Source organism: Pseudophryne corroboree, chromosome 9 (assembly GCF_028390025.1).
Source record: "Pseudophryne corroboree isolate aPseCor3 chromosome 9, aPseCor3.hap2, whole genome shotgun sequence".
In the NCBI taxonomy this organism is placed as follows: Eukaryota; Metazoa; Chordata; class Amphibia; order Anura; family Myobatrachidae; genus Pseudophryne; species Pseudophryne corroboree.
The window spans coordinates 184,269,601-184,292,387 of record NC_086452.1 but is presented as its reverse complement, the minus strand read 5'-3'; the positions used below and the strand labels follow the sequence as shown (position 1 = coordinate 184,292,387).

At 43.8% G+C, this 22,787-nt stretch overlaps 1 protein-coding gene across 1 annotated transcript in view; it reads right to left on the bottom strand.

Moving 5' to 3' along the window:
- Positions 1 to 5,864: 5,864 nt before the first annotated feature.
- The window catches only part of LOC134957820 (dimethylaniline monooxygenase [N-oxide-forming] 2-like), a 213,793-nt gene continuing 196,870 nt past the window's right edge, over positions 5,865 to 22,787 (bottom strand). Inside the window, exon 9 of the mRNA XM_063940009.1 lies at positions 5,865 to 7,093. Coding sequence (XP_063796079.1) covers position 7,093 — 1 coding nt within the window. The 3' untranslated portion in view covers positions 5,865 to 7,092. The remainder of the gene's footprint in view (positions 7,094 to 22,787) is intronic.

Below are 22,787 nucleotides of genomic sequence, written 5' to 3'. Positions count from 1 at the left end.
TTGCGAGATGCTGCTACTGGTGCCGTCGCTGCTGTTGTTTCTGCGGGAGGCAAAACATCTACCCAGTGGGCTGTCACAGTCATATAGTCCTGAGTCTGCCCTGCTCCACTTGTCCACATGTCCGTGGTTAAGTGGACATTGGGTACAACTGCATTTTTTAGGACACTGGTGACTCTTTTTCTGAGGTCTGTGTACATTCTCGGTATCGCCTGCCTAGAGAAGTGGAACCTAGATGGCATTTAGTACCGGGGACACACTACCTCAAGAAATTCTCTAAGTCCCTGTGAACTAACGGCGGATACCAGACGCACGTCTAACATCAACACAGCTGCCAAGGCCTGAGTTATCCGCTTTGCAACAGGATGACTGCTGTGATATTTCATCTTCCTAGCAAAGGACTGTTGGACAGTCAGTTGCTTACTGGAAGTAGTACAAGTGGTCTTCCGACTTCCCCTCTGGGATGACGATCGACTCCCAGCAGCAACAACAGCAGCGCCAGCAGCAGTAGGAGTTACACTCAAGGATCCATCGGAGGAATCCCAGTCAGGAAAGGACTCGTCTAACTTGCCAGTGACATGGCCTGCAGGATATTGGCATTCCTGTCTAAGGAGGAAATTGACACTGAGGGAGTTGGTGGTGAGGTTTGCACTGGGAGCTTGGGTACAAGAGGAAGAAGGGATTTAGTTGTCAGTGGACTGCTTCCGCTGTCACCCAAAGTTTTTGAACTTGTCAATGACTTCTGATGAATGCGCTCCAGGTGACGTATACGGAAGGATGTTCCTAGGTGGTTAACGTCCTTACCCCTACTTATTACAGCTTGACAAAGGCAACACAGGGCTTGACACCTGTTGTCTGCATTTCTGTTAAAATAATTCCACACCGAAGAGGTGATTTTTTTTTTTGTATTTTGACCAGGCATGTCAATGGCCATATTCATCCCACGGACAACAGGTGTCTCCCCGGGTGCCTGACTTAAACAAACCACCTCACCATCAGAATCCTCCTCGTCAATTTCCTCCTCAGCGCCAGCAACACCCACATCCTCATCCTGGTGTACTTCAACAGTGACATCTTCAATTTGAATATCAGGAACTGGACTGTGGGTGCTCCTTCCAGCACTTGCAGGGGGCGTGCAAATGGTAGAAGGAGCCACCTCTTCCCGTCCAGTGTTGGGAAGGTCAGGCATCGCAACTGACACAATTGGACTCTCCTTGGGGATTTGTGATTTAGAAGAACGCACAGTTCTTTGCTGTGCTCTTGCCAGCTTAAGTCTTTTCATTTTTCTAGCGGGAGGATGAGTGCTTCCATCCTCATGTGAAGCTGAACCACTAGCCATGAACATAGGCCAGGTCCTCAGCCGTTCCTTGCCACTTCATGTCGTAAATGGCATATTGGCAAGTTTACGCTTCTCCTCAGACACTTTTAATTTAGATTTTTTGGTCATTTTACTGAACTTTTGTTTTTTGGATTTTACATGCTCTCTACTATGACATTGGGCATCGGCTTTGGCAGATGACGTTGATGGCATTGAATCATCTCTGCCATGACTAGTGGCAGCAGCTTCAGCACTAGGTGGAAGTGGATCTTGATCTTTCCCTATTTTACCCTCCAAATTTTTGTTCTCCATTTTTTAATGTGTGGAATTATATGCCAGTAATATATCAATAGCAAGGGCCTACTGTACTGTACTACTATATATATACTGGTGGTCCCCAAAATACTGCACTGTACTACTATACTGCTCACAAACAATGCAGCACAGATATGGATACTTGAAGTGACACGGAGCTGCAAGATACAGCAATGGCCTACTGTACTGTACTACTATATATATACTGGTGGTCCCCAAAATGCTGCATTGTACTACTATACTGCTCACAAACAATGCAGCACAGATATGGATACTTGAAGTGACACGGAGCTGCAAGATACAGCAATGGCCTACTGTACTGTACTACTATATATATACTGATATATACTGGTGGTACCCAAAATGCTGCACTGTACTACTATACTGCTCGCAAACAATGCAGCACAGATATGGATACTTGAAGTGACACGGAGCAGCTAGATACAGCCATGGCCTACTGTACTGTACTACTATATATATACACTGGTGGTCCCCAAAATGCTGCACTGTACTACTATACGGCTCACAAACAATGCAGCACAGATATGGATACTTGAAGTGACACGGAGCTGCAAAATACAGCAATGGCCTACTGTACTGTACTACTATATATATCTGGTGGTCATCAAAATGCTGCACTGTACTACTATATAGTATACTGGTCACACAACAATGCAGCAGATATTGAGCACTGATCATCAGGATACTGTCTAGAATGGAGTCTGACACGGAGCTGCAAGATACAGCAATGGCCTACTGTACTGTACTACTATAATACTGGTGGTCACCACAATGCAGCATACTGAGCACAGATATTTGCAGCATACAGAGCAAAGATATTGAGCTTTTCAGGCAGAGAACATAGCCACGTCCTCTCCGCTCAATCTCCAATGCGTGAGTGAAAATGGCGGCGACGCGCGGCTCTTTATATGGAATACGAATCTAGCGAGAATCCAACAGTGGGATGATGACGTTCGGCCTCGTTCGTGTTGACCGAGCAAGGCGGGAAGATCCGAGGCTGCCTCGGACCCATGAAAAACACGTGAAGTCTGGGGGGGTTCGGATCTCGACTAACCGAACCCGCTCATCTCTAATTGTAACTAAACTATTTTAACATGTAATATGTAGTTTGTTAAAATAGTGTTGTGATTAATCCATAAAGAAAAAGAAAGGATACATAAATTAAATTTAGGAAAAAGATAAATAGACATATATTGAAGAACCAGAGTATAGAAAAAAGATATAAAAAAAACACATAATAATGTATAATTTACTGTTTAATAAAGATGCCACACAGTATTTTAGTTTTTATCACTTTACTTAACTTTTAGAATATTAATCAAAAATGTAAAACAACAACAACAAATTTTCAACATTCACCAGCAGACACTGGATATTGGCCCGCATGGCCAGGAGCTCCCTCCTAATGGCCTGGTCTCAATCTCAACCTCACGATCTGTAATAAGTGTGGAATAATGTGACAATTAAAATTTTAAAACCTAAAAACATATGTAAATAATCATCATGACAATCCATTAAGAATGCCACATGCATGATTATGCGCTTTACATATGCTAATGATTAATAACATATTTACATTTACACACATCTTCAAACAATTATTAGCATACATATGTGATAAATAAATATATAACACTCCCCTTATATAGTCAAAACACCCAAAACACATCTACACTATGCATCGGTCATGTTAACTGGTCAGTAGTTCTCAAACACAATTTCTGGAGTTTGTTTGCCCACTACACATCATAGGAAGGTCCAGTAAAATTAGTTAATCAGACAAGCCTTTAAGATGCACCTACCAAAACATGACTTCATAAATCCCTAAAATAAATTAAATTCAATTACATAATAAATGTGTTTGCATTGTTATTGGTGCGCTATGATGGTCCTGGAATTACTTCCTACCATTGTTTTGAAATCTGAAAACCATATACTTTGTCTTTTTGGACACAGGGTCATCCTACCTGTACGTCTGTTAAGACAAATTGTTGTTGTTGTTGTTGTTTTTTTTTTTTCAAATAATCTGTTGCAGTACATGTGTCTTTACCCTGTGTCCCTCCAGCTGCTGTGGAACTACACATCCAAGCATGGCCTGCCTCAGTGATAGCATGCCTAAATAACCAAACTGTTGCAGAGAATGCTGGGATATGTTTTTTTCCCCACAACAGCTGCAGGGACACAGGTTGAAGACACATGATGTTGTCTCTAAATTTTTACAATTGTTTTTAATAAAAACAAATATTTAACAAAAAAAATGCTTACTGTCCACCAACGCCAGCCACTCATCTTCTTCTCCTTCTGGGGCATCTGGGGCCACAGCTGCCCACTCAGCCTCCTCATCAGACGAGGGGGTGGGAGATTGGATGGGGGTTTGATGGGGGGATGGGTCTTGAGGGGGTGAGGGACTTTGCTGAGGGGTGGGTGTCCTCATATGCTGCCTCCTTCGAGCTCTGCCTAAGGAGAGAGGGACACATTGTTAAATGTTTCTAAGTAAACATTTGGAATCCTACAATACGTAATTAGCTACTCGATAATGCACAATTTAAAATGTTATTTTTTAGAAATTTGACAGTGACTTTTTTTTTGCTTTTTATTAAGTACATTTTTACAAATGTCAACATCTTAAAAATAGCAAACAAAATATAAAGAGAGCATAAGTCAAATTCACTGTTCTGTATGTGTGCCTTGTATGTTTATTATTTTGAAAACAGAGGAAATGACATATGAAAAAACAAACCACACACACACACTGTATAACTGCATACAAACATCTATGCCCTCAGAAATACATTATCACTATCTACAAACAACATAATATACACACGCTTATGTTTACAATTATCACTATGCAATTATCTTTTATCAAACACAATGTTGCAAACACAAATGTCAAGGTATGAATTACTGACTATCTATTACTTACTAGCTGCGCCAGCAACCGCGGCTGACGGCGGCGTAGGTCGGACCACCGCCACTCAAGTTGCACTATGGTCCACCTTGTGCGGACCCTCGCCTGTAGTTTTCTGCAGACCTCTGCGTAGACCGCACGCTTACAGGCGTTACTGACATAAGAGCCCGTGCGGCCTACGTGGCAGTCCATTGTTGCTGTGAGGAGCTACAGCTCCCTTAATGAAAAAGTGGTAGCTCGCATGGTGCCAATGGCGTTTTCCGCATTGTTGGTGATATTTATATGGTCTGCCTGCTGTTGATTGGTTGACAGCTATAATGTTCATAATTACAGATTTTGTTTGTATGAATGCCAGTTGGCAGGATGATCCGTTTTGTCAGTTGCGAACGCAATTGCGAGTGTATGCTACTGTAAGTGGAGATTTTGAAAGTAAACTTACCAAAAATCTTTGCTCTTCTCTCAACTAAACATTGCTTGATTGTTGCATTAGGTTTTTTTTTTTAATGAAATTTAAAAAATAAATAAAATAAACATCACTTAAGACACATGAATGCATGACAAAAATAACAACATATATGCAGCAGCATTAATTTTAAAATACCAAAAAAATGTGTAATGTGTCTAAAAACACATAACCTCAATGTTAATGTAGACAATATATATGTTGACAACACAACACTACTGGTGTTCATTAACTAATTACATGCTTATTTTGTATGTGAAAACCATTACAATTTATTAAATTATGCTCCGTCACTAACATTTTTACTTTTGTAAAATATAAAATAAAATGCAGTACCAAACAAAATCTGCATAATTTTTTTTTATTACAGTAACTAAATATGTTATCCCTTTATTTAATATGTATTTTAAAACACCAATAAACACTAGTCTGATGTGTTCATAACGCAAACATACCTGAAATATTGTTCGACTATACAGGCCCTAAGGGCATGCCCCCGCTGGGACACCGAGCCCCACCTCCATGTCCAGCCAACCCCTGGCTCCTCATCCTCTGGGGCCAATAAGTCATTTTGAGGCAGCTCCACATGCCTCCTTACAGCAATATTGTGGAGGATTGCACACAGGACCATGATTTTGCTTACCATTTCCGGTGAATACATGAGGTTACCCCAATTGTGCGCTCCACCAGCTGTCTAGTGGCTGTGAGGGCGGAATTAAATGCCGATTGTGGTCCTGGTGTTGGTCTACTGTAAGGAGTCATGAGCCAGGGGGAGCAAGGATATCCACGATCTCATTCAAAAACACAATCCAATAATAAGGCAAAATTATGGACAACAATTACAAAGCAAATAAACTTAACCTTTAATACATGATGAGGCTCAAACTAATCCAATATCTACATGTCTTGTTCTTTCAACAAACTTAATTTTTGGCATATACCTGATTGCCAAATCACATGGGAATCATGGGCACTTCCTGGGTACCGGGCATTCCGGGAAAGGATCTGGAGGGATGGGCCACAATCAACCATCACCTTCAAAGAGTGGAACATTTTTCTGTTCCTAAAGATTTCTTCATTATGCGCTGGTGCCACAAGTGGAACGTGTGTCCCCTCCACTACCACAACAACATGTGGGAAGCGACTCCCTTCACGGAATTTCTGCTTCACCACAGCTAGGGACTCCACATCCAATGACGATGGAATACAAGGAAAGGCTTGAAAGACTAGGCATGTTTACATTGGAAAAGCGGAGACTAAGAGGGGATATGATCAACATCTACAAATATATAAGGGGACAATACACAGAGCTTGCGCGGGACCTGTTTTTGGTTAGATCAACACAGAGGACTCGTGGACACTCGCTCAGGTTAGAGGAGAAAGGCTTTTTCATGGTAAGGACAATACGTGTTTGGAATTCCCTGCCTGAGGGAGTTGTAATGACGGAATCTGTCAACACCTTTAAGAATGGGTTAGATAAATTCCTAATGGATAAGGATATCCAGGGGTATGGTGCATAGTCATGCATTATAGTTACTATAAATAGGGATAAAATGCAACGGCTGACAGCAGCATCAGTCAGAAATTTTAGTCAAATCATCATGCATAGGAGACCACAAATAGGTTGAACTCGATGGACAATTGTCTTTTTTCAACCTCAGATACTATGTTACTGTGTTACTAATGGCATTGTTATGAACTGCTTAGTTCTTTTTAGGAATGAAGCTATGATGAACCTCAGGATCCTTGAGAATGCTACCTGGGAGACGCCTACCAGGACACCAACTATATGCTGGCAGGACCCTGAGGCACACAAATGTAAGACAGCAATGAATTGTGTCAGTGGTGGAACTGATGTAGGATGCTGAATTGTACTCTCTAGATCACTCTCTATTATTGAGAGAGTTTCTAGGATGACATGAGGGGGCACCACTTCATCAACTGGCATTCTAAAAATGGTGACACGGGTAAGAAAGTTACTAGGACTTGCACTCCTCCGTAGCCTTCGAGGATGAGGGGCAGGTTGGGGTTGGCCATATAAGGCATTCAGGTATGCTGCCGCAACCATCTGAAAGACAAATTTAACTGAGTGTAAAATCATAATCCAGTGATTGTTCCCAAACATTGTTCATAAACTATTTAAAAGTAGAATAACCACTTACAGATGTGCGATAATCCATATTAAAATTTATCAAAATCTAAAACACCAGGAGGAAAGGGACATTATTAAAATTTGTTTAGAAAAAAATAAAAACTATTAAGCAAAATAACACAACACAGCACAAAAACACAATGAGTATGCATATACTTACCAGACAAAGCAACCACAAATAAACAACATCAAGATTCAGGAAAACAAGGCTACTTAGGCTAAAAAATACAACACAATTAACTCTGCCTTGAGAAGAAAAGAGAAAGAAACACAGAAACATAGAAACATAGAATTTGACGGCAGATAAGAACCACTTGGCCCATCAAGTCTGCCCCTTTTTTTTATCCTTTAGGCAAACTCAACCCTACTAATACTATTTAAGCATGTTCTAGCCATCCGTGGTTGTGGGTGTATGGAGTTGTGCTAAATCCATACACCCACAAACCACGGATGGCTAGAACATGCTTAAATAGTATAAGCAATCAAAGCAAATGTACCAATTGTGTATGCATCACCTGTGCTAGTTTCCACTAAGCATGCATACGCAGGTATAAACATCCCCCCTGGACCATATGCACATACTACCGGCATCATGGAGCGTAACCTAGCTAATGAATACTGGAAAATGTGTGCAGAGCATGCAGCATTATAGAAAAAATAAGAAACAATTGAAAAAAAAAGACTACAGAAGATGGTACAGGAACAAGAAGCCGGCTGGGAGGAGACAGGAGCAGAAGCCAGTAGTGAAGTACCCCCATCTACTGGTCAACAAACACAACAAGACGCTGGTTCCTTGGTTGAGGAAGATGTGGGCCAAACTGAGGAAGATTCTGGCCCAACTGACTCCAGAGTGCCATTAGAGAAGTTAGGGGTGTCTCCAGGTAAGCTGGCTCTCAGATGCTGTAGGAGTTATTATCATGTGGCCTTACACTGGGCATTCAGACCCAGACATATATGTAATTATTTATGGGGTGGGTGTGGAGTGCGGTGGCCCCTATGTCGGTATAGCTGGGCGGCTTCAGGTTGACACACCCTAACACTTTATTAACACTTCTGATTTTCCCTATCACTTTGTATATATTTTTGTATTATTTTAATCACACTTCACTTACATAGCACTTATGTGCTTCTTATTAACCCTTATTAACTTTCACCTGTGTGCTGACCTAGGGTAGCCGACCTGTGCAGACGTGATGGGGTTCTGCACACTGGACCCATACCTAGTATTAGGGACCCCCAGTGACGGAGATGCCTTGCCGATTGGCCTGGGGGCTTAACCCTATATCTGCAGATATACGCAACTAAGATCTCCGTATTATCTGATTATTATGTAGTATTATTTTTCACTCAGTGTGCATTAGGGAACACAAATTGTTTTTTTCTTACACATAATTAACCTTCCCTTTTAGCACCTGAGTGATATCCCAATGTGATTGAGCAGCTTGCCAATATATGTTCAACTACACAAACGCAACAATCCGGCCTACAAAGTTAAGAGGAAGGTGGAACTAGTTCTCAGGCTACTGCATCGCAGGCAATGACACAAAAGAGAAAACATCAACCACCATTTACCAAGGGGGTGTTGGCCATTCGTGTCCCACAACCCATTGAGAAGATTAATTTTGATAATAAAAACATTGGCGCTGGGACCAAGGATCGTATCTGGAGTGAGATCACAGATGCTGTGAATGCGGTGGGACCAATTGTCCGTACACCCCAAGAAGTGAGGAGACGGTAAGTACATACTGAGGTACACTCGTAAACTCGATTGTCTGCATTTACTAAGATGGAAGCTTGATTTCAGATGTAATGTTACCTATAGCAACCAAGACTATCACATAAGTAACCTTCTAGAAGGTGCTAGATAAATGATGAGCTTAATGTTTGTTTGGTATGTTTCTACTTCTATCTTGAAGTTCAATTTACATATTACAATATTTTCAGCTATGTATGTGTACAAGTAGAAGTTGCCAAAGTAATGTAGGATGTGATATTTGTGACTGCTTTATGTATACAAGTGAAACAAAAGCTAAAAATTGGAAAAAAAATGTACTAAGGTTTAGAGATGAGCGGGTTCGGTTTCTCTGAATCCGAACCCGCCCGAACTTCATGGTTTTTTTCACGGGTCCGAGCAGACTCGGATCCTCCCGCCTTGCTCGGTTAACCCGAGCGCGCCCGAACGTCATCATGACGCTGTCGGATTCTCGCGAGACTCGGATTCTATATAAGGAGCCGCGCGTCGCCACCATTTTCACACGTGCATTGAGATTGATAGGGAGAGGACGTGGCTGGCGTCCTCTCCATTTAGATTATAACAGAGAGAGATTTACTGGAGCTTAGGACTAGGAGGAGTACTGTAGAAGTGTAGAGAGTGCAGAGAGTTTACTAGTGAGTGACCACCAGACAGTGCAGTTTATTTAATATATCCGTTCTCTGCCTGAAAAAAGCGATACACACAGTGACTCAGTCACATACCATATCTGTGTGCACTGCTCAGGCTCAGCCCAGTGTGCTGCATCATCTATATATATTATATATCTGTCTGACTGCTCAGCTCACACAGCTTATAATTGTGGGGGAGACTGGGGAGCACTGCAGTGCCAGTTATAGGTTATAGCAGGAGCCAGGAGTACATAATATTATATAGTGAGTGACCACCAGACAGTGCAGTTTATTTAATATATCCGTTCTCTGCCTGAAAAAAGCGATACACACAGTGACTCAGTCACATACCATATCTGTGTGCACTGCTCAGGCTCAGCCCAGTGTGCTGCATCATCTATATATATTATATATCTGTCTGACTGCTCAGCTCACACAGCTTATAATTGTGGGGGAGACTGGGGAGCACTGCAGTGCCAGTTATAGGTTATAGCAGGAGCCAGGAGTACATAATATTATATTAAAATTAAACAGTGCACACTTTTGCTGCAGGAGTGCCACTGCCAGTGTGACTGACCAGTGACCTGACCACACTGACCACCAGTATAGTTAGTAGTATACTTATATTGTGATTGCCTGAAAAAGTTAAACACTCGTCGTGTGACTTCACTTGTGTGTTGTTGTTTTTTTTATTCTATAAAAATAAAACTCATTCTGCTGACAGACAGTGTCCAGCAGGTCCGTCATTATATAATATATAATATATACCTGTCCGGCTGCAGTAGTGATATATATTTTTTATATCATTTATCATCCAGTCGCAGCAGACACAGTACGGTAGTTCACGGCTGTGGCTACCTCTGTGTCTGCACTCGGCAGGCAGTCCGTCCATAATTGTATACCACCTAACCGTGGTTTTTTTTTCTTCTTTATACATACATACTACTACGACATCTCTTTATCAACCAGTCTATATTAGCAGCAGACACAGTACAGTACGGTAGTTCACGGCTGTGGCTACCTCTGTGTCTGCACTCGGCAGGCAGTCCGTCCATAATTGTATACCACCTAACCGTGGTTTTTTTTTCTTTCTTCTTTATACATACATAGTTACATAGACATCTCTTTATCAACCAGTCTATATTAGCAGCAGACACAGTACAGTACGGTAGTTCACGGCTGTGGCTACCTCTGTGTCTGCACTCGGCAGGCAGTCCGTCCATAATTGTATACCACCTAACCGTGGTTTTTTTTTCTTTCTTCTTTATACATACATAGTTACATAGACATCTCTTTATCAACCAGTCTATATTAGCAGCAGACACAGTACAGTACGGTAGTTCACGGCTGTGGCTACCTCTGTGTCTGCACTCGGCAGGCAGTCCGTCCATAATTGTATACCACCTAACCGTGGTTTTTTTTTCTTTCTTCTTTATACATACATAGTTACATAGACATCTCTTTATCAACCAGTCTATATTAGCAGCAGACACAGTACAGTACGGTAGTTCACGGCTGTGGCTACCTCTGTGTCTGCACTCGGCAGGCAGTCCATAATTGTATACTAGTATCCATCTCCATTGTTTACCTGAGGTGCCTTTTAGTTGTGCCTATTAAAATATGGAGAACAAAAATGTTGAGGTTCCAAAATTAGGGAAAGATCAAGATCCACTTCCACCTCGTGCTGAAGCTGCTGCCACTAGTCATGGCCGAGACGATGAAATGCCAGCAACGTCGTCTGCCAAGGCCGATGCCCAATGTCATAGTACAGAGCATGTCAAATCCAAAACACCAAATATCAGAAAAAAAAGGACTCCAAAACCTAAAATAAAATTGTCGGAGGAGAAGCGTAAACTTGCCAATATGCCATTTACGACACGGAGTGGCAAGGAACGGCTGAGGCCCTGGCCTATGTTCATGGCTAGTGGTTCAGCTTCACATGAGGATGGAAGCACTAAGCCTCTCGCTAGAAAAATGAAAAGACTCAAGCTGGCAAAAGCAGCACAGCAAAGAACTGTGCATTCTTCGAAATCCCAAATCCACAAGGAGAGTCCAATTGTGTCGGTTGCGATGCCTGACCTTCCCAACACTGGACGTGAAGAGCATGCGCCTTCCACCATTTGCACGCCCCCTGCAAGTGCTGGAAGGAGCACCCGCAGTCCAGTTCCTGATAGTCAGATTGAAGATGTCAGTGTTGAAGTACACCAGGATGAGGAGGATATGGGTGTTGCTGGCGCTGGGGAGGAAATTGACCAGGAGGATTCTGATGGTGAGGTGGTTTGTTTAAGTCAGGCACCCGGGGAGACACCTGTTGTCCGTGGGAGGAATATGGCCGTTGACATGCCAGGTGAAAATACCAAAAAAATCAGCTCTTCGGTGTGGAGGTATTTCAACAGAAATGCGGACAACAGGTGTCAAGCCGTGTGTTCCCTTTGTCAAGCTGTAATAAGTAGGGGTAAGGACGTTAACCACCTCGGAACATCCTCCCTTATACGTCACCTGCAGCGCATTCATAATAAGTCAGTGACAAGTTCAAAAACTTTGGGTGACAGCGGAAGCAGTCCACTGACCAGTAAATCCCTTCCTCTTGTAACCAAGCTCACGCAAACCACCCCACCAACTCCCTCAGTGTCAATTTCCTCCTTCCCCAGGAATGCCAATAGTCCTGCAGGCCATGTCACTGGCAATTCTGACGATTCCTCTCCTGCCTGGGATTCCTCCGATGCATCCTTGCGTGTAGCGCCTACTGCTGCTGGCGCTGCTGTTGTTGCTGCTGGGAGTCGATGGTCATCCCAGAGGGGAAGTCGTAAGCCCACTTGTACTACTTCCAGTAAGCAATTGACTGTTCAACAGTCCTTTGCGAGGAAGATGAAATATCACAGCAGTCATCCTGCTGCAAAGCGGATAACTGAGGCCTTGACAACTATGTTGGTGTTAGACGTGCGTCCGGTATCCGCCGTTAGTTCACAGGGAACTAGACAATTTATTGAGGCAGTGTGCCCCCGTTACCAAATACCATCTAGGTTCCACTTCTCTAGGCAGGCGATACCGAGAATGTACACGGACGTCAGAAAAAGACTCACCAGTGTCCTAAAAAATGCAGTTGTACCCAATGTCCACTTAACCACGGACATGTGGACAAGTGGAGCAGGGCAGGGTCAGGACTATATGACTGTGACAGCCCACTGGGTAGATGTATGGACTCCCGCCGCAAGAACAGCAGCGGCGGCACCAGTAGCAGCATCTCGCAAACGCCAACTCTTTCCTAGGCAGGCTACGCTTTGTATCACCGCTTTCCAGAATACGCACACAGCTGAAAACCTCTTACGGCAACTGAGGAAGATCATCGCGGAATGGCTTACCCCAATTGGACTCTCCTGTGGATTTGTGGCATCGGACAACGCCAGCAATATTGTGTGTGCATTAAATATGGGCAAATTCCAGCACGTCCCATGTTTTGCACATACCTTGAATTTGGTGGTGCAGAATTTTTTAAAAAACGACAGGGGCGTGCAAGAGATGCTGTCGGTGGCCAGAAGAATTGCGGGACACTTTCGGCGTACAGGCACCACGTACAGAAGACTGGAGCACCACCAAAAACTACTGAACCTGCACTGCCATCATCTGAAGCAAGAAGTGGTAACGAGGTGGAATTCAACCCTCTACATGCTTCAGAGGTTGGAGGAGCAGCAAAAGGCCATTCAAGCCTATACAATTGAGCACGATATAGTAGGTGGAATGCACCTGTCTCAAGCGCAGTGGAGAATGATTTCAACGTTGTGCAAGGTTCTGATGCCCTTTGAACTTGCCACACGTGAAGTCAGTTCAGACACTGCCAGCCTGAGTCAGGTCATTCCCCTCATCAGGCTTTTGCAGAAGAAGCTGGAGACATTGAAGGAGGAGCTAACACGGAGCGATTCCGCTAGGCATGTGGGACTTGTGGATGGAGCCCTTAATTCGCTTAACAAGGATTCACGGGTGGTCAATCTGTTGAAATCAGAGCACTACATTTTGGCCACCGTGCTCGATCCTAGATTTAAAGCCTACCTTGGATCTCTCTTTCCGGCAGACACAAGTCTGCTGGGGTTGAAAGACCTGCTGGTGACAAAATTGTCAAGTCAAGCGGAACGCGACCTGTCAACATCTCCTCCTTCACATTCTCCCGCAACTGGGGGTGCGAGGAAAAGGCTCAGAATTCCGAGCCCACCCGCTGGCGGTGATGCAGGGCAGTCTGGAGCGACTGCTGATGCTGACATCTGGTCCGGACTGAAGGACCTGACAACGATTACGGACATGTCGTCTACTGTCACTGCATATGATTCTCTCAACATTGATAGAATGGTGGAGGATTATATGAGTGACCGCATCCAAGTAGGCACGTCACACAGTCCGTACTTATACTGGCAGGAAAAAGAGGCAATTTGGAGGCCCTTGCACAAACTGGCTTTATTCTACCTAAGTTGCCCTCCCACAAGTGTGTACTCCGAAAGAGTGTTTAGTGCCGCCGCTCACCTTGTCAGCAATCGGCGTACGAGGTTACATCCAGAAAATGTGGAGAAGATGATGTTCATTAAAATGAATTATAATCAATTCCTCCGCGGAGACATTGACCAGCAGCAATTGCCTCCACAAAGTACACAGGGAGCTGAGATGGTGGATTCCAGTGGGGACGAATTGATAATCTGTGAGGAGGGGGATGTACACGGTGATATATCGGAGGGTGATGATGAGGTGGACATCTTGCCTCTGTAGAGCCAGTTTGTGCAAGGAGAGATTAATTGCTTCTTTTTTGGGGGGGGTCCAAACCAACCCGTCATATCAGTCACAGTCGTGTGGCAGACCCTGTCACTGAAATGATGGGTTGGTTAAAGTGTGCATGTCCTGTTTTGTTTATACAACATAAGGGTGGGTGGGAGGGCCCAAGGACAATTCCATCTTGCACCTCTTTTTTCTTTTCTTTTTCTTTGCATCATGTGCTGATTGGGGAGGGTTTTTTGGAAGGGACATCCTGCGTGACACTGCAGTGCCACTCCTAAATGGGCCCGGTGTTTGTGTCGGCCACTAGGGTCTCTAATCTTACTCACACAGTCAGCTACCTCATTGCGCCTCTTTTTTTCTTTGCATCATGTGCTGTTTGGGGAGGGTTTTTTGGAAGGGACATCCTGCGTGACACTGCAGTGCCACTCCTAGATGGGCCCGGTGTTTGTGTCGGCCACTAGGGTCGCTAATCTTACTCACACAGCTACCTCATTGCGCCTCTTTTTTTCTTTGCGTCATGTGCTGTTTGGGGAGGGTTTTTTGGAAGGGACATCCTGCGTGACACTGCAGTGCCACTCCTAGATGGGCCCGGTGTTTGTGTCGGCCACTAGGGTCGCTAATCTTACTCACACAGCTACCTCATTGCGCCTCTTTTTTTCTTTGCGTCATGTGCTGTTTGGGGAGGGTTTTTTGGAAGGGCCATCCTGCGTGACACTGCAGTGCCACTCCTAGATGGGCCCGGTGTTTGTGTCGGCCACTAGGGTCGCTAATCTTACTCACACAGCTACCTCATTGCGCCTCTTTTTTTCTTTGCGTCATGTGCTGTTTGGGGAGGGTTTTTTGGAAGGGACATCCTGCGTGACACTGCAGTGCCACTCCTAGATGGGCCCGGTGTTTGTGTCGGCCACTAGGGTCGCTTATCTTACTCACACAGCGACCTCGGTGCAAATTTTAGGACTAAAAATAATATTGTGAGGTGTGAGGTATTCAGAATAGACTGAAAATGAGTGTAAATTATGGTTTTTGAGGTTAATAATACTTTGGGATCAAAATGACCCCCAAATTCTATGATTTAAGCTGTTTTTTAGTGTTTTTTGAAAAAAACACCCGAATCCAAAACACACCCGAATCCGACAAAAAAAATTCGGTGAGGTTTTGCCAAAACGCGTTCGAACCCAAAACACGGCCGCGGAACCGAACCCAAAACCAAAACACAAAACCCGAAAAATTTCAGTTTTTTCACCTTTCCCCTAACCACAAAAACATTTGTAGTTGGGATGACTTCAAATCCTGGCTGAAATTGAAATAGTCTGCACAGTGTAAAGCTTAGATGGCAACAGGGGGAGCTACACTCCCGGAGACTTTCAAATTTAAGGACTTGGAGGTGCAAGCCATCGATGGTCTGTGTGTCATATGAAGAGGCGGCAGGTGTGTCCGAAATGGACACCGACACACCTGCCCTTGAATGTCCACATACATTGGAAAGTAAATGTTTTTTTGAAATAGTTGTAGACTTTAAAAACGTTAAAAATGTGGGTTCCTAATTTTTTTTTTTACTTTTGTCTCCTTTTCCAAACACAGCACAGAAGGCGCAGCTCACTGAGGCTGAGGAGGGGGGAAGCAATGACAGCTCCATTGTGGGGCCAGCAAGCCCACCATCCGGCATCACACTGGAACACTCCCCCAACCCAGTCTCCCAGAGTTTCTTGGCCATATTGTCAGCAATGGAAGAATTAACACGGACTTCCATGACCAGATGCTCAGAGAGGTCCGTGAGCTGACCTCCATTGTCCGTGACCTGTCCTCCACTGTGCAACAAGGCATGTGTGACATCTCCTCCTCTGTGGCACAAGGAATGCAGGACATATCCACCACTATTGGCCAAGGCATACAGACCATCGCAGCCCTCCTTTGCCAGAGTCTCAGCGAGGCTACAACACCTGCCCCATCCCCTAGCCCTTTTTTCTGAATGGTTTGTGTTACAAGAATGTCCAACTCCCTCATGCCAGATGGGGTTTTGTGCCTTCTCTTTTCTTTCCCTGCCTGTGATGCATTAGCCTTGTCCCACCTTCCTCTTCAGTTTGTGGTACTGATTGTTGCGTTTGGGTATTGGGCCCACAAACTTCCCCAATTTGCCCCACATCTTCCTCAGCCAGGGTACTGAGACCAGCCTCTTGTTGTGTTTGTAGCAGAGATGGGGGTAACCGACTACTGGGTACTGTAATCCTCCTTTCTGCACACCCAGGTGCCATTTTTTTTCTTCATCTTTGTCTTATGTCTATGTATATTTTGATTTATGAGCAAAAGTATTACAACCACTTACACTTTGTCCTAAAATTGTGTTTGTATTATTGTGATGCATAGTAATGTTTTTTTAAAATAATAAAAAAAAATAATGGTATGAGTATTTTTTGCATTTTGTTAAAAAAAAAATACTTTAGAATAAATTTACCAAGATGGGAGTTCTGTTTAAGATGGAATGTTCCTATAGCAAACAAACACATTCCAGGTATTAAGTTATAGAAGGTGCTAGATACATGAGATTTAGAAAGTGATTGGTTGCTATGGGCAACATCCCATGCTAAATAGAACTCCCATCTTAGAAAATGGATCCCTAGGATTGTAGTACCTGAAGCATTATTTTGAACATTACAGGTAAACATGCATTAAGGAGTGAATGTTGTAATATTCAAAACATAACAAATGTACTCAACAAGAAAACATGGCATGTATGTGGGAGAGATGAATACAGTTGTGTATTTAAAATGCATAATGCAGCCTCATTGTTACCTCAAAGCAATGTATCAGCTCAAAGCAATGTGAACACAAAAAGTGGGCCTTTAAAAAATAATAATCCATACCTCACAACTGTCCCGATATTCGCGGGACAGTCCCGTTTTTTGGGAATTGTCCCACTGTCCCACCCGCAGGCCACAGTGTCCCGCAGTGGTGGTGGGGGGGGGGCAATTGGGAAGCTCCAGCACCCACTGCTCTGCTTAGCAGAGCAGCGGTAAATAGACGCTGTGCGCATGCGCACAGCATCTATTCAGCAGAAAAAGAAATATAACCAGGCGCTAGTAAATCATCACCATGTCCTGGTGATCAAATATTAGTATTAAAAAATAAAAATTATTTTATATTTATGCTGCAGGAGAGAGCTTGACTTGGGGTAGAACAAGTCAAAAAGAACCGGCACTTGGAAATCCCAAGTACCAATAACCAGAGAACACTTAACAAATCCCCTCTTGCGCTATAAATGATATGGTATGGCTAAGAGTTCAATAAATCAAACTTGTTATTCCATATATTTTATATATTTTAATACATAAAAATATATATATATATATATATATTTCACAGATAAACAGCTTGACCGGTAAATAAAATCACTAACACTGTATATTCATATATAATATTATAAACTTCCTAAGGAGGTGGATCTAGGCATACTCTGTGCACAGAAAAATATAATGTTATAATGGTAAAGGTAAAACTCAGTCCGTATATTGAATTAAAAAAATCAAATACCAGCTGTAATTTGAACCCATGTAACAAATAGTATCCTTGAGAGTTACTTTGTATTGGAGTTCCTCAATGAGTTGCCGCTCAGCAAAGAAGAATAATAATGTTAAAAGAAACCGCTCTGTGAGTCCACACCTCTATGTGCCGTCTGCAAAGATAAGCCCCCGTGAGAGGAGCGAAACGCGTCAGAAGCAGAATATTGGACCCCTGTACCAGCTTTGGAACCCAGAACCGCATTGCCATCCTGCGTCACTGTCTCTAGACAGACGAAAATCGGGAGGAGAGAGACCGCGACTGTGGTGCTTGCAGACGGCACATAGAGGTGTGGACTCACAGAGCTTGGAAGTCGGGTAATTAATCAGCACAGCAGGTGCCAGCGCAGGTGCCGGTTCCCGCAGCCCGAGACCGCCTTGTCTGTCATTGGGACTCTCCCGTGCTAATACTACAGGTGGAAGCCACACGTAAGGCTCCAGTGTGGAGCGCAGGCCCGGCGCTACCCGCTCAGCAAAGGGATGCAAAGCAGGTAGGTGCCAGGCAGGAGAGGCGCTCTACCTGCCTTGCATCCCTGCTGCTGCGCCTGCCGCATGTCCCCTACTGCTGCCGGCTTCTGTACCTGTCACCGAATGACAGGCAGCAGCGCCGGCAGCTTGTAGCCTCCTCCTCCTCCTCCCTGTGTGAAGCGGTTGGGGCTGTGTGCAGTGCGGGTTGCGGGTCCCGAAAAGGGGGCGGAGCTACACGGTGTGCAGGGGGCGGAGCTACACGGGACCAGTCAGCTGTACTGGGGGAGTGTCAACAGTGGTGGCCTGTCAGACTTGGTAAGAGAAAAATGTGTGTGGGGAGTGTGTCGGAGTGTGTGTGTGGTGTGTGTGTATGGTGGGGGTGTGTGTGTGTGTGTGTGTGTGTGTGTGTGGGGAGTGTATGGTGTGTGTGTGTGTGGGGACTGTATGGTGGGTGTGTGTGTGTGTGTGTGTGTGTGTGTGTGTGTGTGTGTGCATTTTTCTTCTTTAGTCTGAACATTGCTTTCTTAATTAGACATTCAAAAACATGTTTTATTTCACTACTATATACAAGGCATGCATTTGTCTCCATGTCAGAAGACTACACTTTTAAAATCATGTGGATTTTCAGAGATATAGCCCACCAATGAAAAAGACATATGTTTATAGTGCATGTAAAAATAGCTTATATTAATCTTATTAAAATGACTGTAATAAGAAAATCCATCCAAATTATTTATTTTTGGATAGGTTGAAATGTAAAATTCATCACTGACTGATTATTTTTAATCAGTGGGGGTATGTGTGTGTGTGAGGTGTGTATGTGTGCGCGCATTATAGATGCTACTACTGGGGTTCATTACTTATAAGGACGCTAATACTGGGGGGCATTATGTATAAGGACGCTACTACTGGTGGGCATTACGTATAAGGACGCTACTATTGGGGGGCATTACTTATAAAGACGCTACTACTGGGGGGCATTACTTATAAGGACGTTACTACTGGGGGGCATTATGTATAAGGACGCTACTACTGGTGGGCATTACGTATAAGGACGCTACTACTGGGGCATTACTTATAAAGACGCTACTACTGGGGGGCATTACGTATAAGGACGCTACTAGTGGCGGGCATTACGTATAAGGATGCTACTAGTGGCGGGCATTACAGATAAGGACACTACTATTGGCGGGCATTACGGATAAGGACGCTACTACTAGCGGGCATTATGTATAATGACGCTGCTATTGGTAAGCATTATGTGAATGAGCAGCACTACTACGTGCAGTGTAATGTAAATAAGATTGTGCTACGGTGTGCGGAAATTCAAATGGGGGTACTATTGTGTGATCACGCCACTTCCTTGCGAGACTACACCCCTTTTCCTGACACACGTCAAAGGTGCGCAATGACCTTTCGTGAAGTATGAGACGGCGCAAATTTATAGTTTGCAGGGGGGCGCCGAACACCCTAGCACCGGCCCTGGTGGAGCGGTTTCTTTTAACATTATTATTCTTCTTTGCTGAGCGGCAACTCATTGAGGAACTCCAATACAAAGTAACTCTCAAGGAAACTATTTGTTACATGGGTTCAAATTACAGCTGGTATTTGATTTTTTGAATTCAATATACGGACTGAGTTTTACCTTTACCATTATAACATTATATTTTTCTGTGCACAGAGTATGCCTAGATCCACCTCCTTAGGAAGTTTATAATATTATATATGAATATACAGTGTTAGTGATTTTTATTGACGGGTCAAGCTGTTTATCTGTGAAATATATATATATATATATATATTTTATCTATTAAAATATATAAAATATATGGAATAACAAGTTTGATTTATTGAACTCTTAGCCATACCATATCATTTATAGCGCAAGAGGGGATTTGTTAAGTGATCTATTCAGCAGAGACAGGGTGCTGAGCATGCCCCCTCATTGACGAAAATGGGGCATGGCTCACAAAGCAACGCCCCTTTTCAGGCGACTGCTCGCGCAGATATCCCTCCTTGTCATAGACGAAAGTTGGGAGGTATGATAATCTGTTGTGTGTAATGTGTACAATTGATTGACAAACAACACATGTAGTACACGTGCAGTACACATGTAATAGTTGTTAAAAAACAAGTGTAGATTGTGTGTTGCACATATGCAGGGAGTGAAAAACTACATACCATTTCAGAGTGAGCTAGAGATGCAATGAGCTGTTGAGGCGTTTGCATTGCAAACAGGTGTGTTTGATTAGCAATTATTTGCTGGGAAAGCACTGATAGGACACCTGTGCTGAGCGTTCGCAAGCTGCGCGCAGCCCTAGACTTACTCGTCAGCTGCGAACGTCCAGTGTGCACTGACAGCAATTTGCTTTGCAGTGCAGCAAAAACCACGCCTGCAGCTCTTAACACCCTCCCACGCAAGGCACCCACCTTCACACCCCTTTTCACTAGCCTGCAAAGCCATGCCCCCGCACCGCCTTCAACACACCACTTTGTCGTTACATCGCAGAGTTCACAAATTCCATGTGTATATCTGCACATTCGTCATACGTAGAGCCCGGCACATGCGCACTCGTGACTTTGCGCATTTGGCTAAAACACGCTGCTTGCGATGCAAATTCTAGCAGCGATCAACTCTGAATTAGCCCCCTTGTGTGTATAAGGGCATTAATAAAGGTTGGCATAATGTGTAAGTGGCATTACTGTGTGGTATTATGTGTATAAAGGCCTTACTAATGTGTGGCAGTATGTGTATAAGGTGCACTAACATGTGGCGTAACATATAGAAAGGGCACTACTGTGTGTTCTAATGTGAATAAAGAGCAATATGATGTGGCGTAATATGAATAAGGGGCAATTCAGTGTGATGTAATGTGAATAAGGGAAACTACTGTGAGGAGTAATGTAGATAAGGTAAAGTGATACTACTGTGATGTAACGTGAATAATTGATCTTATCGCATAACATAATGTGAATAAAGTTGCACTACTGTGTGCACGTAATTTGAATTGGGGTACTATTTTGTGGCTATGCCCTTTCCCAGTGTGAACACATCCCTTTTTGGGCGACACATCGAATGTGTGCACTGTTTCTATTTAAAATATAGGGGGTAGGAGCACCAAAATGAGGACTGCTATGACTGAGGAGTGATGGTGATGGGAAAGGGGTGCAGGGTCAGAGGCGTAACTAGCGGCAGTGCTAGGGGGCACCAGACAAAATTTTGCCTAGAGCATCATATTGGTTAGGTCCGGCTCTGGCACACACCTAGTTATGGACATGGTATAACTAGTGGAAAATTTACGGTTTATACTGAGGAGGAGAATGCAAGGCAAAGTGTGACTCCTGAACCGCCACATCAGAATTTTAATAGAGATGAGCGGGTTCGGTTTCTTTGAATCCGAACCCGCACGAACTTCACTTTTTTTTTCACGGGTCCGAGCGACTCGGATCTTCCCGCCTTGCTCGGTTAACCCGAGCGCGCCCGAACGTCATCATGACGCTGTCGGATTCTCGCGAGACTCGGATTCTATATAAGGAGCCGCGCGTCGCCGCCATTTTCACACGTGCATTGAGATTGATAGGGAGAGGACGTGGCTGGCGTCCTCTCCATTTAGATTAGATTTAGAAGAGAGAGAGAGAGAGAGATTGCTGTGATACTGTAGATTAGAAGAGAGTGCAGAGTGCAGACAGAGTTTAGTGACTGACGACCACAGTGACCAGTGACCACCAGAGACAGTGCAGTTGTTTGTTTTATTTAATATATCCGTTCTCTGCCTGAAAAAAACGATACACAGTCACACAGTGACTCAGTCTGTGTGCACTGCTCAGCCCAGTGTGCTGCACATCAATGTATTGTATATAAAGCTTATAATTGTGGGGGAGACTGGGGAGCACTGCAGGTTGTTATAGCAGGAGCCAGGAGTACATGATAAATAATATTATATTAAAATTAAACAGTGCACACTTTTGCTGCAGGAGTGCCACTGCCAGTGTGACTAGTGGTGACCAGTGCCTGACCACCAGTATATTAGTAGTATTGTATACTATCTCTTTATCAACCAGTCTATATTAGCAGCAGACACAGTACAGTGCGGTAGTTCACGGCTGTGGCTACCTCTGTGTCGGCACTCAGCAGGCAGTCCGTCCATCCATAATTGTATTATATACCACCTAACCGTGGTTTTTTTTTTCTTTCTTTATACCGTCGTCATAGTCATACTAGTTGTTACGAGTATACTACTATCTCTTTATCAACCAGTGTACAGTGCGGTAGTTCACGGCTGTGGCTACCTCTGTGTCGGAACTCGGCAGGCAGTCCGTCCATCCATAATTGTATTATAATATATACCACCTAACCGTGGTTTTTTTTTTCGTTCTTTATACCGTCGTCATACTAGTTGTTACGAGTATACTACTATCTCTTTATCAACCAGTGTACAGTGCGGTAG